The sequence below is a fragment of the Myotis myotis genome, unplaced genomic scaffold (genome assembly GCF_014108235.1).
Source record: "Myotis myotis isolate mMyoMyo1 unplaced genomic scaffold, mMyoMyo1.p scaffold_m19_p_18, whole genome shotgun sequence".
Classification (NCBI taxonomy): Eukaryota; Metazoa; Chordata; class Mammalia; order Chiroptera; family Vespertilionidae; genus Myotis; species Myotis myotis.
The window spans coordinates 29,505,162-29,523,519 of record NW_023416322.1 but is presented as its reverse complement, the minus strand read 5'-3'; the positions used below and the strand labels follow the sequence as shown (position 1 = coordinate 29,523,519).

The following is an 18,358-nucleotide window of genomic DNA, read 5'->3' as shown; positions in this document are numbered from 1 at the left end:
GAGAGCGTGAGCAGCGTCTTACTCACAAGGGCTCTGCCTCTATGACGTCACTGTTGGAAATTAACCAATGAAAACGCAGTACTGTTCGAGTCTCATTTGCATATCGGCCCTATAAGTAGCTCACAACCAAGTCGCTGGTAATCGCGGTTGGTTCAATTCGTGAGAGGTTCCTCCTTCCGAAGATGCCGGACCCAGCGAAGTCTGCTCCTGCTCCCAAAAAGGGCTCCAAGAAGGCTGTGACCAAAGTGCAGAAGAAAGATGGCAAGAAGCGCAAGCGCAGCCGTAAGGAGAGCTACTCCGTGTACGTGTACAAGGTGCTGAAGCAAGTTCATCCGGACACCGGCATCTCATCCAAGGCGATGGGCATCATGAACTCCTTCGTCAACGACATCTTCGAGCGCATCGCCGGCGAGGCGTCCCGCCTGGCGCATTACAACAAGCGCTCCACCATCACGTCCCGGGAGATCCAGACGGCGGTGCGCCTGCTGCTGCCCGGCGAGCTGGCCAAGCACGCCGTGTCCGAGGGCACCAAGGCCGTCACCAAGTACACCAGCTCCAAGTAAGAACGCACAGGAGACGCGATAGAACAACCACTTTACCCCAAAGGCTCTTTTCAGAGCCACTTCAGTTGTTGGAGAAGCAGCTGTAAGCACTTGTTGCGAGGCTGGTAAGCTTCTGGTTGCCTGGAGTGGTCGGGGGGTTCCCACGGTCACGTGTGTATTGGAGCTTAGGGCTAGGTTGGGGCCGTAGATTACCACGAACGTCCTGAGGCTCTCCTGTAACTGGCGGGACCCTACGTGGTAACAGGTTTACCTTCTACCGACCCTGTTTCCATGGTTCTCAATGGGCGCTTAAGTACACAAGGCACGGAGTAGGATTTTTTCCTTTTTTTCCCCTAAGTGTTTTGACATAAGCTTACTGGGTCTTACTCTCTCGAGCGTGTATGGACAGGAAGATTTACTCTACTGGTTTTTATTCTAGCTACTACTAATTGTCTTTAGCTCATTTTATCCAATAAAACCATATTCTCTAGTTTATTGGCCTACAAAGTAAGTCCACACTTGGCTATCTCCCACTTTCCTGTCTAGTAACTCAACCTGCCAGAAGCCGGTCCATCCTTGCTGCTTGACACAGTCGCTGCAGGGAAGAAACACCTGCACAGCATAAGTTTCCAGGGACCTGGCGTATTATATGGCATACTGTTGTTTGCTCCCTTTCTTGGCGCTGTGTGTTTTAACCAAGGTCACCTCTCTGAGAAAGGTGGTTTCCCCAGGTAGGGATTTTTCCCTGAAGTTAGGGAGGGAATAAAACCCCTTAACTAAGTGCCAGGCGGGTAATCACTTTAACTACGAACACTCACGCTTAAGCTACATATCTTTACTCCCTGGAATGGAGATCAGAAACGCCCTAACCTTTGGAATAGAAATTGACAGGATTAAAACCAGCTGGTATAAATACAGATGTAATAAGACAATAAAACACAGAACCTGGCTGGAGAACCAACTATGCTGATCAACTGAACGCTGCCTCCATGTCATTCATTCTTCGCCGACTCCATCCACACCTATGGGTAACCCCTGGACCTGCTGGGGCTGGACCCCAACATCAACCAGCCATTTTGTCCCCCGTTCCATGGGACATTGGGCAATTAGCCAGAGATTGCTTACCAGCACTTGAGGGGGGGATACTGTTAGCATCTATTGAGGTGGTTCTCAACCTTGGCTGCACATTAGAGTCACCTGGGAATCTTTTTAGAATCCTCATTTCTGGGCCTCATCCTCCAGAAATTTCTTTGTTATGGGGTGAAGCCACAACATTAGTTAACAAAGACACAATTTCCAGAGGATGAGGCCCAGAAATCAGGATTTTAAAAAGATTCCCAGGTGATTCTCATGTGCAGCCAAGGTGGAGAACCACTGATTTGGTGGGTGCTAGCATTTAGTTGCCAGGGATCAGCCTCATAACCAATAATCACCTGGCCCAAAATGTCGCCTTTCCTGCGTAGTGAGAGAAACCACAGACCAAACAACCTTCAGAGCATGCACTAAAAGGTTGCCTGTTTCGGGTTCCATCCCTGGTCGGGGCTCCTGCAGGAGGCAGCAGATCCATGTTTTGCTCTCACCTTGATGTTTCTCTCTTCTCTCTCTCCCTCTACTTTCCTCTCTCTCTAAAAATCAATAAAAACATTAAAAAGGGGGGAGGGGGAGAAGAGATAAACAAGCTTCTCAGTGAAAGTTTGTTGACTGATAGCCCAAACCAAATTGATCTGAGGGTGGTAGGTTCAAGTACGACAATATACCAGTATCCTCAGACTGCAAGGTCCCATTAAATGCTGAGCATATAAAGATGGATTAAAACAACTTTCACCACAGATATAATGATAATTTTCAGAACACAAGAGTTAAGGAGAAAACACCCAGAGAAAATTCTTAGAAATAGGAATCAAATTTATATCAGACTTCTCATTTGGGGATACTGTATATAAGGAGAAAATGAAACAATGTTTTTTAAAATCTAGGGGAAATAATTTTGAAACTAAATTTCTAAAATAGATCATACTTTCCCATGCTCCTAAAATAGAATTAAGCAATTAACCCAAAATCTGGTTCTTTAAAAAGAAAATTAAAGGGTTAATCCTTCGGTTAATTGAGTACTGAAAGAGAAACATTACAGCAGCATTAGATATAGAAAATACTGAAACTGTATATTTTGATATATTTGCAAATATAAACAAAATATTTAATTTAAAATACAAATGATCAAATTTGACTTAAGGAAAACAGACTGTCTGAATAAAATATAGCTATAGGAGAAACTGAAAAGATAGGCAAATATCTACCCTTAATCCTGGCCCGAGTGGCTCAGCTGGTTGGAGTGTCCTCCCATGCACCAATTGAACCAGCAATTCCTGGTCAGGGCCCATACCTGGTTGCAGGCTTGATCCCCAGTTGGGGCGCCTACGAAAGGCAACCAATCAATGTTTCTCTCTCACTTTGATGTTTCCTTCTCTCTCTCTCTCTTTCAGCATGTCCCCACGTGAGGATTAAATAATACTTTTTTAAAAAAGCACCAGAACTTAAGGCGAGAGACAATATTTATATTATATAAATTGGTCAAGATGATAAAAGATGTTATAGGTCACAATATGCAAACCTGTTGTAAATGCCTATTTCTTCTTTTCAAGGCTTTATTCTGCCCTTCCAGAAGAAGTGGGCCTCAAAGTCACAGCCAGACTCCAGATGATTGCTGTTTCCCTGGGGATCATGTCAGTGCTTCCTCAAAACTAAATTATCTTATCGGAGAATACATTTGGGAAATGTATTTCTCCAGAATGTGTAAGCCAATTCTTTCTAGTGGTTCTTAGAGACTTTATACCTCCATTAACTCACATAACATGTTTGGGAATCTCTCCCTTTAGCCTATGCTCCCTCTCCACAATTTATTTCCTATCCTCTCTAAGGGTTAAAGAGTAGTAAGTGCTTAGTGTGATATGGAGATGAAAGGGGAAGGCATGAAGATGAGCTGCTTACTTACCCTTTGGGGGTTTTGACCCCATATTTAGAAACAAAGCAAGGAGTGAGGAATAAAGGAAGCGCAGTAAACACTTTATTGCTAATGTGCATTAGCAAAGTCTGTACCTAAAAGACAGCCCAGATTTTCAACTTCCAGCATTTTATTTTATTTTTTTAGCATCTTGCCAAAGCTTAATATACAGTTCTCTTAGGGTCTTCTCTTAGGAATCCCACTTTGGAGATTCCTCCTGGGGCTAAGAACCCAATGGACTCTTGTAGAAGCACCGGTGGTCATAGAATGAGTTTTAGGGCTCTCCCTAGGGGGCCTGGACCATGAGGAACAAATCCTCCTCCCACCCCTTACCCTCCCCTGACCCGCCCTCATAACCAGTTGCCTGTTCTCCATAACGGTCTACTCTGGGGTGTGGTACTTGGGCCTGGGCGCCCTGGGGAGGGGACCCAAGAGCCCCTCCAATGAAGCCGTGGTAGGTCCAACAGACCCTGGTAAGCCCTGGCAAGCCCTGCTAATTCTGGCAGCTAAGGAAGAACTCACCTCCTTCCCCCAAACCCAAACCCACCCTCCTCCCTCCTAGTTGCATCAGTCAGTCCCCTCCAGGATCCTGTTCTCAGTCCTGGGACCTCCTGTCGTCGGGATAAAATGGGCCTTGGGCCCCTGAGGGTGCAGGCCCGGGGTTCCCCGATGCATTTCGGAGCAGACCTTGCAGAGCCTGGAGGCTCCCTGCACGGGGGCCTGCTGCTTCCGGCAGCCGAGTCCCTTCCCGGCTCCGAGGGCGGAAGAACAGCAGGAAGGCGGTCTGTACTTGACCGCCATCTCGCTCTCTCCAAGCCGCCTCTTTCTCGGGTCACTCCCCGGGCCCGGTCCGAGGGCCCGCGCCCCTTCCCTTCCTGCGATCACCAGGCCGGGGTTCCGCGGAGTCCGGGCGGGCGGAGCGCTCATCCCGCGCGCTCCCTGCCTCCCAGCAGCCCCCGCGCGCGAGGCGGCGGCCGAGGCTGCAACCTCTACAGGCGGCCGCGGGGTGGCGCTGCCGCCGGGTCGGTGAGGAGGCAGAGCGGCCCTCCCCCCTTTCTATCCCCGCCCGCCCCCGTCCTTCCCACCCACCTCCGGCCCTGGCCTAGGGAGGGTGTTTCAGCTCCGCGGCCAGGAGGCTGCAGCCGTTGCCTTTGGCTTCCCGCGAGGCTTCCTTCCTCCCGCTGCGGAGCCAGCGTCTCACACCGGCGCCCACGGCGAGAGGTGGGGCCCGCTCACCAGGGGCCTCGGACACGCACTTTCCTTTTTTGCTTTCCTCTGCCCGCCCTGCTGATGCCCCGCCAACGCCCTAGAAGCTGCGGCATCAGCAGGTCTAGGGCCCTTTCCCTGGAATTCTCCTCCCCGTGAGGGTGCCGCGCGCTGCCTCCGTGTGACTGTCACTTCCGGCGCCCCTTCCCAGTTCCTCGGGCTGGTCCTCTGCACACGGTCCCTGCAGAGTGTCTGCAGGCCTTTCCTGCAGTCCTCATTTCTGTTTCTCTGGTCCACAAGACAAAATCTTCCGTGCAATCAATGAAACCTCAGCTATCATATATGACCATGTCCTTTAATAAAAATGTCGGAGTCGTTGGGCTTCTATGGAGATGATAATTCTCGTACTTTTTTTCTGAAAGTGAAGGGGAGAGGACATTCTCGTTGTCCACAGGCGAGGGAAGCAGGGGACCCAGCTGCTCTTCCATCCACTTCGCTTCCCAAGCTGCTCGAAGGTGCTGCCAGGTGGTGGGTGTTGGAGGTGAGCCTTGTCCCGTGGAGCCAGACCGGAGGCGAGGCAGGAATGTGCCCTTGTTTGGCTGATAGGCTACATTTTTTTCAACCAAATAATTTAGAATTAAGTTGCTAGGTTTGTTTATACCCTTTTGTGTGTGTGTTTTTCTGAGCTTTAGTTAAGTCATATTCACATATTTCAGTTTTATCTCAGCTGTGCTGTGGAGTAGCAGGGAAACATCTTGTATCCAAAACTAGAGCCCAAGTGAGAGAGCCGAATATCTTAATTTTAGAGAGAGGAAGGGAGAGGGCAGAGGCTTGAGAGAAACATCAGTGTGAGATCGGTTGCCTCGCGCCGGGAGATTGAACCAGCCAGCTAGGTGTGGGCTCTGACAGAGAATCAAACTAGCAACCGTCCCGTGCCCAGGATGACACTCCGACCAACTGAGCCACACTGGCCATGGTCAGAGCAGTGTATCTTGAAGCTAGTTCGTACTCATCCAGAAAATCAGGAAGATAAAGTAAATCTGGGGGGGTAAGAATTGGGACTTGATGATGTCACTGGCCCTCCCTACTTGAAGCTTCTCCTTGCAGTGCCAAGCTTGGAGCTCTGCATTTAATTTATTAGGAAAAGCAGCCGTTACATTCTGCTTTTCCATAGCGCAGGGAATGAGGACAGACAAGCAAGAACCCTGGTTATCTCTGGACATGGAGGTTATGAGAAAGCCTCAAATGAAAAGGCAAAAATAATGCGCCCATTTCTCATGAGTTACTCCCTCATATCCCTGAAAGATGTATGGACACCTTCCCTGCTGGTGCGCTAAAGAAAAAAAGGTAACAAGTAACCATCCTGAGCCCCACAGAGATGTGAGTTCTCATTTCCACAGTCTCTCAGAAGTCATTTGCAAGTTGTTTCCTTTTTGGTCTACTATTCCTGCTTGTATCCCTCATATCCTCTCTCTCTCTCTCTCTCTCTCTCTCTCTCTCTCTCTCTCTCTCTCTCTCTCATTCTGTCTCTTTCTGGCTTAATCTTTTGTACATGTGCAAAAGACTTACCTTTTCACCCTGTCCCCAGGAATATTGCTCAAAATACTTAATAGGATAATTGGGTTAGACTTGACTTCTAGTTTTTAAAGATTGCTTTAGAGGAGGTCTCACATCAAATCATCCGATTATAAAATTTTTGAGTTTATCATCATTGAAGTCAGCTCATTTATTTGCTTTATTTAAGGGTTAGGTGCCATGGGACTCACAGTTCTAGTGTCTTTTAACTTTTGGAGGTTGTGCCCCAATGGTCACACAAAGAGGAAGAGGTAGGGACTGCCTTGATTTATGGGCACCCACTGAGCTGCTGCTGCTGCTCCTGGAGCTTCTGGAATGCCCTTTCTTGCAGCTGTTCTTGTTCCCGCTGTTTCAGCTCTTCTTCTAAATGTCTATCTTCTCAACGATAAGTTACCTTCTTCCCATAACCGGAGTCCAAAGGAATTTCTAAAATCCACGTTTTGTTCCTTTGCAGGTTCTTATGTATTATCACACACAAAACAGTGTTCACCAAAAATATTATTCCCATTAACAGATAGAACAGACCATGAAACCAGACAGAAGTTGGTGACTGGAGGAGGCCTGTAAAAGAAAATGACAAAGAAGAAACGCCATTCAGAAGCCAGAGGGATCTGACTGAGTTATGTGGAAGACAAGGCTGGCTGAGACCTGCTATGCCTGTCCCCAGTGGAGACACTGATCATTTCAGGGGCAGGAAGGAGCTGGAGGTGGCTCCAGCTGGGCTACATGGCGTACGGACAAGGGGCAGGCTCCTCATAAGACCTGAACTGCCAGGGCCCTGTCAGTGGACAGAGACAACTGCTATTTCTATATAATGCTTGAAATGAATTTGGATTGAAGATAAACATTCCCCCCCCCCCCGCCCCCAAGGAGTTTTTCTTCTGGAGCTCACAATCCCTTCACCTCAAAAGATATAGACATTTGGGAATTTATGTGCAATCCACAAAATCCCCAGCCGCCAACCTACCATGTGAGTTCCTTCAAGTAAGAACTGTATTCCAAAACCTGTGGCAGTAGATAGGAGGAACTCTATATATTGCTGATTCGATTGTCTGGGAAAGAGAGGGAGAGAAAAGGGAGGCAGAGAGAGAAAGAAAGAGAAAATACAGGAGAGAAAAGAAAGAAGGAAATAAACAGGAAGGGAAGGAGAGGGGAGGGGAGGGGATACAATGATGTTCTATAAGGAGAATAGTGAAGTTTTGAATCAAGGGTGGAAAGGCCTGTTCATAGGTTTGTCCTGTCCGGGCCATGAATCCCCTGAAACAGACCTCAGTCCTGTAGGAGAAAAGGAAGCGTCTTTTGTGCCCGTCAGTTCCTATCGTTCTCACTCACCAAGCACTTGAAGTTCCAACTCAGGGCTGTGCTTGATGACATTTCCATCTTCTGTGGCAGCCTCACACCAGTAGGACCCGGCATCTTCTCTGTTCGCAGTTAGTATCTGGTAGTCAGAAGACGTGGTCTTGTCCACCAAGGTCTTATTTGCCATGTAGAAGGAGAAATAGAGCTGCACCAGAGGGCTGTGTGGGAGCACCCTTGTTTCACAGCTCAGGCTGACTGAATCTCCCTCTAGGAGGGGGGATGAAGACGATGCTCTCAGCACGGGGGCTGGAAATAGCTCTAAAGAAAATGTTGACAGTTACCTGACTCGGACTCAAGGTTCTTTTTGCAGAAGATACACCCCCTCCTTTGGGAACCAGTCCCTGGAGAGTGCATCCATCAAACATAATTTTTCCCACTCCCAGCAGAGAGGCATTTTTGGGGTTTCCTCATAGATATAGCGACCAGCTTGCTCACATCCTACTGGGGAAAATCCTCCACATGATTCATGCTTCCCTGACTGTTACTTATTGTGGACACACCCACACACTAGCCAGTTCAGTGTCTCAAATGATCATGTAGACCAGTGGTCGGCAAACTGCGGCCCCTTGAGTGTGGCTCTTCCACAAAATTCCATGGGCAGGCGCGCACGTACAGTGCGAGTGAAACTTCGTGGCCACACTGAAGGGGCCAAAGAGCCGCATGTGGCTTGCGAGCCGCGGTTTGCCGACCACGGAGGACAATAATTTCTTGCCCTTTTTTTTTTTTTTTTCTCAGACAGTGGTTATGAGTACTGAGATGAAAGGCCGTTAAAGAGTCACAACAAAGGCCACAGGTAACTGGAACAGGAAGCTAATTAGTTAGCAGAGGTTCAGAAAGAAGTGGAACCAGAGAGGCCGTTTTCCCTGAGAGAGAGATGGAACGTATAACTAAGTCCCAATGTCTTCCTGGCCTCTGTTTCTTATGGAGCTTTTATGAGATTCCATGGGTGATTTTCTAATAACTCTCTACCTACCTTGAGTGAGTCTCTATTCCTTACAACTAAAATAAAATTGATGAAATGGTTCCTCGCTATGCCCTGGCCTTGACATTAGCTCCTGGGATTATTAAAGCGGCACCGTGGTATGCTGGAAAGAGCAATGGCCCGGAACCCAGGAAACCTCAGTTCTGGTCCCCACCCAGCCACTGGTCGTCTTGTGGCCTCTAGGTAAGGCAGTTTACCTCCCTGGAGCTCAGTTTTTTCACCTGCAAATTACAGGGATGATTGATGATGGTTTCACTGGTCCTTAAAACTATAGACCTGTGATTATTCAGATACCATACCTTTCACAGTGACAGATACTCCTGCTGATGTGAAGTGCCTGTTTCCCGTGCAGTGATAGATGCCACTGTGACTCAGGTTGGTTTTCGGAATGGTGAATTCAGAATTCTGATAAGAAAACTGAAAGCTCTTGCTATTGTGGTAGAAAACCACATTGTACACCTTCTTATTATTCCATCCATGACACCTCAAGGCCAGAGGTTTTCCTTCAACGACGACTCTGCTAGAGACCTGGAGTAGTAGCCAATCTGGAAAATGTGAACCCAACATGTACATATACAGTGACAGAGGTACAAGGAAGCCAGAGCTTGCTTTTTCTCCTTGAACATTCCAACCTACAGCCCTGCTGAATCAGAAGCCTACCTCCTCTTCCTCAAATATCTTTAGCTTTGCTGGGAAGAAAAGTAATCTTTACCTGCAGCCCTGTACACAGCCCCTGCTATCTCCCCTTTTCAGATCTTAGAAGTTGGTTGGGACAGAAACAGTTTATCCTACGTGGTAGGCAGTGTTCTAAGATGGCCCCAACAAGTCACACCCTTATATAATCCCCTCGACAGTGGGTGGAACGTATAACTTGTTTCCAGAACCAGAATATGACAAAGGTTATGGGTTGTCACTCCCATGATGATGTTACATTATCTAAGACTCCATCTCGGCTGTCTGGACAAAGAGAGTCTCCTGCTGGCCTTGAAGAAGTAAGCTGGCATGTTGTGAGAAGGCCTATGAGAGGTATATGGCAGGGCAGCTCCAGCTAACAGCCAGCAAAAAGGCGGGCCTTCAGATATCTATCTATCTATCATCTATCTCCCTCCCTCAAAAAAAAATGGGGGCGGGAGCAGGGACTTCAGTCTTAAAACCACAAGGAACTACAGTGGGGCCTTGACTTACGAGTGTCCCAACTAACGAGTTTTTTGAGATACCAGCTGTCTCTCCACCGATTTTTTGCATTGAGTTGACAGAGTAATTTGAGTTAACGAGCTCGGTCTCAGAACGAATTAAACTCAGAATTAAACTCGTAAGTCGAGGCCCCACTGTACATTCTGCCAATGACCATATGAGCTTGGAAGAACCGCAGGAAGGCCCACAGCCCAGTTAACACCAAATGGTAGCCTCAGGAGAACACCTAGCTAGGATGTACAGACTCCTCTCCAATGGAAAGATCATTAATGTATGGTGTTTTAAGCTAAGTTTTTTGTTATGTAGCAACAGAAAACTTATACACACTAATTCCTGACTGATTTGTTAATGGGATCATACATGCTAAGACCAAACTCACAAAATGGCAAACACATCCAGATGTATTTATGCTTCTAAATTGATAGAAATATTCTCATATGTGCAGATCAGTGATATAGCTGATAAAAACAAGCTCCAAGTCAAATGGGCCCTCACTTTTTTTTTCTTTTTGGGGGGGCGGGGAGGGTTGGCGGGGGCTGGGGGGGGGGGGCTCACTTTTGATGGATACCTCTACACATAACCAGAAATGCCTCCTTTACTTTTTCCTTCCCTGGGCAGTGGGTTTGGCTAAGTGAGAATGAGGTTCTTCAAGGACAAAAGTGGAGAAGAGACGGTAGTGCCTGTCCCTCCTCTAGAACTCACCCAAGAACGGAAGACAGGCACTCAGTGCTACGTGTAGCATGATTTTCAGTCTCGGATGCCGCCATAAGTTGCTTCCAAACGTAACGAATACTCTTTTCTCCCTATTCCTGTTCTCAACCAAGAGGTGCTCAAAGACTGCCCTACCCAAACACAGGCACCTTTGCTTTATACATTCACAAACAGTGGGGAATTTTAACCTCCACCAGGAACTGTCCAAGATACAAAATACTAGTGATGATATAAAAGATTTGAATGAAATCAGTAGACTTAACTTCATAGATTTACACAGAATGCTGTACCTTAGAGAAAATGCACATACTTCCCAAATACACGTGCATCAGTTATACAAGTTGAGCACATATCAGGCTACAAAGCGATTTTCAACAAATACCAGGGAGCTGATATATTTAACACAAATTCTGACCAAAATACTATAAAAGTAGAATCAGTAACAAAAACACCCTCCAAACACACTTCTAAATAAATCATGAATCAAAGAAAGAAAGTTATAAATGAAATTTAAAATATTTAGCTTTAAAAGATAACAAGACTATTACATATTAAAAATTGGGGGATGCAGCTTTTAGCAGACATTTCTATTCAAAAACCCTTCTCTCACCTGACTGGCATGGCTCAGTGGTTGAGGCTGACCTGTGAACCAGTAGGTCACAGTTAAATTCCCAGTCATGGCACAAGCCCTGGTTGTAGGTTTGACCCCCAGTGTGGAGCATGCAGGAAGCAGCCCATCAATGATTCTCTCTCATCATTGATGTTTCTATCTCCCTCTTCCTTCCTCTCTGAACTCAATAAAAAAAATATATATTTAAAAAAATAAAAAACACCTTCTTCCTATTTTTATCACTTTGCAGTAGGATGGGAATGCTCATTTTAAACCACAGAATTAGGACTTGGGGCCACAAACCAGCTGTACTCTCTTGGTCTCAGCACACACAGATTTAATTGAAGTGACTGAGAGCTAATATAACTGCAATTAAATCTCCCATTGCTGACTGATTGTGGCAAACATTTTTAAATAAGGTATAGAGAACATCAACCAAAAAAACTTGATGCGTTGTACTGTAGTAAAATTAAAAACCTTTGCTCATTGCAACAGGAAACAACATGATGACATAGCAAAAAGGCAGGCCACAGAGTGGAAGTTATTTGCTACACTTGAAAAAGGGCTCATAGCCAGAATATATAAAGAGCTCCCACAAGTCAATAAGGAAAAGGCAGGCAACCATCATTTTTTTTAATTGGAAAAAAAAAAACTAGACAGATACTTTATAAAAGAAGATATCCAAATAAATAATAAACATGTGGAAAATGCTCAATATCATTAATCATCAGGGAAATGCACGCTGAAATCATAGTGTGATACCACTGCACATGTACCAGAACGGCTCCAGTGAAAAATACAGAAAACACCTACTCTTGAGGAACAACCACAACTCTCACCCTGGGAGTGTGACGTGGCCTAACTATCTTGGTAAAGTAAGGCTGCATATTCTGTGACCCAGCAATTCCACTCCTAGGCACATCCCAACAAATATGTGTATATATGGGCACCAAAAGAATGGACCAAAAATGTCCACATTAACAGTATTTGTAAGAGGTCCACACTAGAAACAGCCCAAGTCCATGAAAATGGGTAAATGTGGACCATTATACAAAAATGAGAACAAACTGCAACTTTACAACATTCATGAATCTTACAATCAACGTGAGTAAAAGAAGCCAGACACATCACTTCTCGGCCTTTGGGCTAAGATCGAGTGTAGTATCTGTTCTTACCGGTTTAATACCTGTTACGTCCTCTATCTGAGGACATTATATGAAATGTATTTTTGGGGTAGGGAGATGGTATAGGAGCTTGAACCGTCCACTCCACACATCATCCCGGTATTGCAGTACCTCTGGGAACGATGCACACACAAAAAAAGTAGAAGGAGAAGAAGCCACACACAAAGCATACATACTATACCCATTTCTATGAAGTTAAAAAACAAACAAAAACAGGTGAAAACCTGTGGTGTTAGAAGCTAGAAATGAACTAGAGGGAGTTTCTGTGATTCTGAAAACACTTATCTGGGTGCAGTTTACTTTGTGAAAATTCACTAAGGTATACACTAAGGTATACACTAAGGTATTCACTAAGGTATACACTAAGGTATTCACTAAGGTATACACTAAGGTATACACTAAGGTATACACTAAGGTATTCACTAAGGTATACACTAAGGTATACACTAAGGTATACACTAAGGTATTCACTAAGGTATACACTAAGGTATTCACTAAGGTATACACTAAGGTATACACTAAGGTATTCACTAAGGTATACACTAAGGTATACACTAAGGTATTCACTAAGGTATACACTAAGGTATACACTAAGGTATTCACTAAGGTATACACTAAGGTATTCACTAAGGTTTGTTGTATATTAGAATTCACATTAAAATATCATATAAAAATGCAAAATACCTGCCACGGAAAACTCTTTGGGGTTAACTGGGCTCCAATTCATAATCATGGTCTAACAGCCATTGCTGAACGGGGGCCTCTCATACACTTTGCCTTTCAGGGGAAAGCCGCAGACTGGGTGCCAGCTTCCTGCGCTGTGTTCCTGCTGGCTAAGCAGGCCCCATCTACAGCAGTTCCTGGAATCCACTCTGAGAATGGATATTCCATTCTCAGTAAGTCACCAACACTGGGGGGATTGGAGAGGCAAAGAAAATGACCTCTACTCAGCCCTAGTTCGTTTTTTGTCACCTGAACTAAGAAGCACTTCTGCTTCTGCTGGAACTACTCGAAGTCTCTTGTTTAAGCAGCTGCCAGCTCCCCTCACCTCTCCAGTATAGGAACCGATTCCTAGAGTCCGAAGAGACTTGAGAAACAGTGAGCTTTTCCTCTGACATTCTCAACATTTCCTTAGCTAAACCACATTTCCTCCAAAAGCAGACCAGTCCACAGAAATCTAATTCTGCCACCAGCATGGGTTTGCTTTGAATTATCAATCACACAGAAGTTTTAGCTTAATGCTTTTGAATAACTAACCCATCTGAACGGTTTATCCTGAGTAATGAAACATTTTGCCCTCTGGAGTATTGCAGTCTCCATCTCCTGACAAGTAGAAACTTCTTACAGATTTAAAGCGGAAGGTAGGGTTTTATCTGCTTCTATTCATCAAGCAGTAAAAATAAATAAATAAATAATGATTAAAGTCTCTCAGTAATTCCATGTCCAAGATATTATCTTATTATGCCCCAGATGATCTGTATAAAGATGTTTACCGCAGTATTGCTTGTAAAAGCAAAGAATGGAAACACACTAGAAGTTTAGGGAAAATGGTTCAATCAATTATAGCACAGCCTTGTGGCAGACATTTAAAAGTATGAGGTAGATGTCTTAATACAAACAGACCTTCACAGTATTTTAAGCAATAAAAGTAAGGTGTAGAATAGTCTATAGAGCATTCTACCAACCACTTTCTTTTAAGTTTATATTATTAACAATTTTGTTTCTGTGGAAGTTGACTGCTGGACTAGGAGTTTGGGGTGGAAGGGAGACTTTATTGTTCGTCCTTGTACATTTCTCCAAATTGGTATCATTTGCTATGGGCAGGTATAACATTTTTTCAAGAAAACTAGATAATTTTGAATGATAAAATCATAGGGTGAATTTTACTCTAGATACCCTACTCACACCTGCCCCAGTCGGGGTGCTTTGGGGACACAGGTAAAGAACTCTAAGGTGATCTTTTCATTATCTTGACTTTATTGCACCTGATAGGCTCATAGAGCTGAGACTCATATTCAGATAAACCAACCCAATCACACACACACACACACACACACACACACACATACACACACGCACGCACACAGACACACGCACGCGCACGCACGCACACACATACACACACACACACACACACACACACACACACCTGACATCCCAAAAGGAGAACACACAAAGGAAGACATAATTTCCAGCGCTCCTGCTCCATGCCCTACTTACCTCTGCGGACTTCCAGGTGGACCGGGTCACTTGGCACTGAGAGGCCTCTCTGGCACCTGTATTCACCATTATCATTGACGCCGGCAGCAGCGATGACGTAGCTGGCAGTCAGGGTCTCAATGGCCGTGCCGTTGAGAAACCACCGTGTACCGTTGTCCCAGGGCAGGTGGGATACCTCACACCGTAAGGTGACACTTTCCTCCGGGAATACACTGACCCACGGAGGCTGCAAAGTGATCACGGACTTTGCAGTGTCTGTGGGGGGAACAAAATCGCAAACAAATGGAGTAAAAGGAAAGGCTCTGAACACCAGGCGAGGTTTTCTGGCTCGCGAAAGGAAAACGATGTATATTTAGATTAGATTGTAAAACGGGCAAGTGAAACCCTACAAAAGCGAGCCATTAAGAATGTCCAGAGCTAGCTGCAGAGGGATCTGTCGTTATTAAACCTGGGGGTTGCTGATTTGGGTTCCTGAGAATTAAATGACCAATTTAGTTATCACTGTTGGTAAACAGTAAAACAGGGTTTTAAACTGGTGCAACTCAATTGGAGCCGATTTGCTATATTGTCTCTGAGGGTTCATTTCAAGCCTTGATTAGCATCTATATTGGAAATAAGTTTCACACTCCCCACTTCAAAGCCTCTTAGTGCCTGCCTGATTCTCTCTGAGAAGAAAAAAAACACCTTCGCTTTCTCATAAAAGGGACTAGTTTGGGGGAAATTGCAAAACCCAGCAGAACTACTTCTGTATGTTTGCAATTTTGGCCATTTCCTGCTATTTAGGCACTTAGTCCAGAGGTCAGGGCTCACTTAGAAAATCTTAGTGAGAAACCTTACAAACCAGGATTTTATCAAAATCATACTCTGAATGTTGGGGACTTCATATAATTTATAAATCTTTCTCCTTTCTATCCTCTCTCCCTACTCTCTTCTTTAGGATAATGAAACCTATCTTTTGGAAGCAGAAATGTGCCAGAGGAAGAGAAGTTGAGTTAGACATTACTCACTTGTTTGCCCACAAGCTGGAACTGTAAGAGACCAAACAATAGAGATGTCATCAGCTCACCAGCGGGAGATGGCAAGGAAGGGAGAATTAGAGAGACAGAATTAATATAGACTCTAAGGGGCCAGCTTAGGTTTCTTTAGTTTCTCTCTACTTCCTTTCCCAAAATCAGGTACCAATGGTACCGAAGAGTCAACAGGTGGTTATTGATGGGGCTTTATTCTGAAACGATGCTGCCAGGCTTAATGTTACCCCAGGGTCTCTCTTCCCATCCTTTGGATATAATGAACACCAATAAACCATGGAAGCACAGACATAGCCGTCTCCATATTCATGAGTTCTAGCTGAGATACTAAAGAAAGTAAAAAAAAAAAAAAAAAAAAAAAAAAAATCCCGAGTCCCGCCCTAGCTGGTTTGGGTCAGTGGGTAGAATGTCGGCCTGCAGACTGATGAGTCGCAGGTTCGATTCTGGTCAAGGGCACGTGCCTGGGTTGCGGACTCAATCCCCTGTGGGGGCAGCCGATCAATGATTCTCTCTCATCATTGATGTTTCTATCTCTCTCCCTCTCCCTTCCTCTCTGAAATCAATAAAAGTTTATTTTAACATAAATCCCAAGTTCCCTTAGCCAGTGCCTATACCCTTCTAGTTACCCTCTCTATGCCCAACTTACCCCAAAGGAGCAGAGCTGTTAAGAGCCACATGTTATCCCCAAGGTGGTGGGAGCAGTGAAAACTGTAACATGTAAGACACTGAAAAGACTCTGCTGAGAGATCTTGAGCCACGATTAGAAAAGAGGAAGGAAGTTACTCCTCCCGACCATGTTCATCATGTTCCTTTTCTGGGAAATGCATCCAGAGTTCTTGAAGCACGCTCTCCCCTTTCTCCAACTTCTTAGCCCACCTTCCCTACTTAGAAAGTCTGGGCTTGGGGCGAATCTCTAAGAATCCAAGGGAAGGTCTAATGTTTTATTGACATTCTATTCTGATTATATTCTCCTTCTACTAATTATGTTTCTTGGGGCTAGGATACGGCAAATCCCCATTTTTAAAATTGGTTCTAAGCCTGGCTGAGCCCTCCAAAAGTCCACCAGGGTGGGCACTTTATGTAAGTGGGCCTCCTTGTTTTCTAAGGGGAGGTACTTAAAGTTTACACCAGAGGCTGCTGCCTCCTGGGTTTGCAAACTGTTTACCTGCCTGAACAAAGTCTCTCCTTTTACTGCGCCCTAAGTTGGGGACTCCTTTTGGCTTGTGCCGTGCCAGCACAGCCAAGGGTTCGGTGAGTCTAGGGGAGGGGAGGGGGGGAGGCAGTGAAGGATGTAGAAAAGACAGACAAAGAGAACAAGCTGGGTCTAGGTGGATCTCCTGTGCCTGGCTAAGGCCACAGAGAGAGATCCAGACAGCAAGCTGAGCCTTTATTTTATAGCCAGAGGTAAACAAGGTAGTGGTCACCATAGTTACAATGGTCTTGTGAGTTTCACTTGTTTTGGCAGCATTTGCTGCATCCCTCCCTTCCACCCCACCCACCCCTCACCACCCTCCCCCCACCCCCCTCACCCCACAGCCCATTAGCTACCCAGATAAGATCTAGGGAGCATCATAAGGTCAAGCCTAATTATGCTAAAAGGGCTGTGCCCTCTAAGCTGGGACTTGTTTGTGGCTTTGCCAACAGGTCAGTCCGAGGCTTAACCCCATAGCTGCTCCCTACAGGCACTGGGCTGGTGGCAGTGACCTTTTGTTGACAGGCTTTACAGGACATCTTAACTTATGGTTGGTAGTGCCTGTCTCTCTAACTTACCCATCTTCAGGAGTATCATAGTTATTCTTGTGTTTCTGCTCATTTAAAAATATTTGTTGGGCTTTGAATTAGAATAACATTAATATGTAAATTAATTTGGGGAGGATTTGTATCTTTATGTCATTGAGTTTTTCAAACCATAAATTTGGTAAATCTAATCAATTTTTTGGTGTTCCTTTCATAGCATTCATAAGTTGCATAGTTTTCTCCATATATGTCTTGGACAGATCTTATGGGATTTCTTCTTAGAGGTGTGTGTGTGTGTGTGTGTGTGTGTGATCTTTGCTAATTCAAATGGTAATTTAAAATTTGTAATTTCTAAATGTCTGCTTATGGTGTAATGGAAATGCAGTTGATTTAGGGAGCAATTATTTTATATCCAGACTAGAGGCTCAGTGCATGAAATTCGTGCCCTGGGGGGTGGGGGGTCCCTTCAATCCTGCACCCTCTTGCAGTCTGGCAGCCCTCAAGGGATATCTGACTGATGGCTTATTGCCATCCGACATCCTTAGTGCTGCTGCAGATGCAGGAGAGACTCCGCCACTTCCACTGTGCTCCCGTGAGCCAGGCTTTTAGCTGAGCGGTGCTCCCCCTGTGGGAGCACACTGACCACCGGGGGCAGCTCCTGCATTGAGTGTCTGTCCCCTGGTGGTCAGTGTGCATCATAGCGACCGGTTGTTCCACTGTTAGGTTGATTTGCATATTAGCCTTTTATTATATAGAATACTTAAAATGTTTTTCAGATTATTTAATTGCAGATTCTCATATCTTTTTGGTAGACATTCATATTATCTTTAATTGTTATAAAGCTTTATTTCTTCCTTTTCAATACATATATGACTATTTTTTGTAGGATTTTGGAAGAGACATTTTTTTAGGAAATGATGCTTTCTCAGTTTGCTAAATCATTTCACTGAATGCTTTTTCTCTAAAAATTGAGAAGATACTTTTTCTCCTTAAATCTATTAATGTGGCT

The 18,358-nt window shown here is 45.1% G+C and overlaps 2 protein-coding genes and 1 non-coding gene across 3 annotated transcripts; 2 read left to right on the top strand and 1 right to left on the bottom strand.

Annotated features, from left to right (window-relative positions):
• LOC118673017 (histone H2B type 2-F-like) lies at nucleotides 1-8,705 on the top strand. The gene is made up of 3 exons (XM_036343364.1): nucleotides 1-559; nucleotides 3,185-4,764; nucleotides 6,839-8,705. The coding sequence occupies exons 1-2, from the start codon at nucleotides 183-185 to the stop codon at nucleotides 3,285-3,287; spliced, it is 480 nt and encodes a 159-aa protein (XP_036199257.1). The 5' UTR covers nucleotides 1-182; the 3' UTR covers nucleotides 3,288-4,764; nucleotides 6,839-8,705.
• On the bottom strand, nucleotides 6,455-16,390 carry FCGR1A (Fc fragment of IgG receptor Ia). Its single transcript, XM_036343362.1, has 6 exons — nucleotides 16,259-16,390; nucleotides 15,592-15,612; nucleotides 14,585-14,839; nucleotides 8,965-9,210; nucleotides 7,657-7,941; nucleotides 6,455-6,885 (listed from the first exon to the last, which is right to left on the bottom strand). Exons 1-6 carry the CDS (start codon nucleotides 16,287-16,289, stop codon nucleotides 6,704-6,706), a joined length of 1,020 nt encoding a protein of 339 aa, XP_036199255.1. The 5' UTR covers nucleotides 16,290-16,390; the 3' UTR covers nucleotides 6,455-6,703.
• LOC118673847 lies at nucleotides 12,307-12,497 on the top strand. Its single transcript, XR_004973513.1, has one exon. It is a non-coding gene; the product is annotated as a U2 spliceosomal RNA (small nuclear RNA).
• Nucleotides 16,391-18,358: the final 1,968 nt, after the last annotated feature.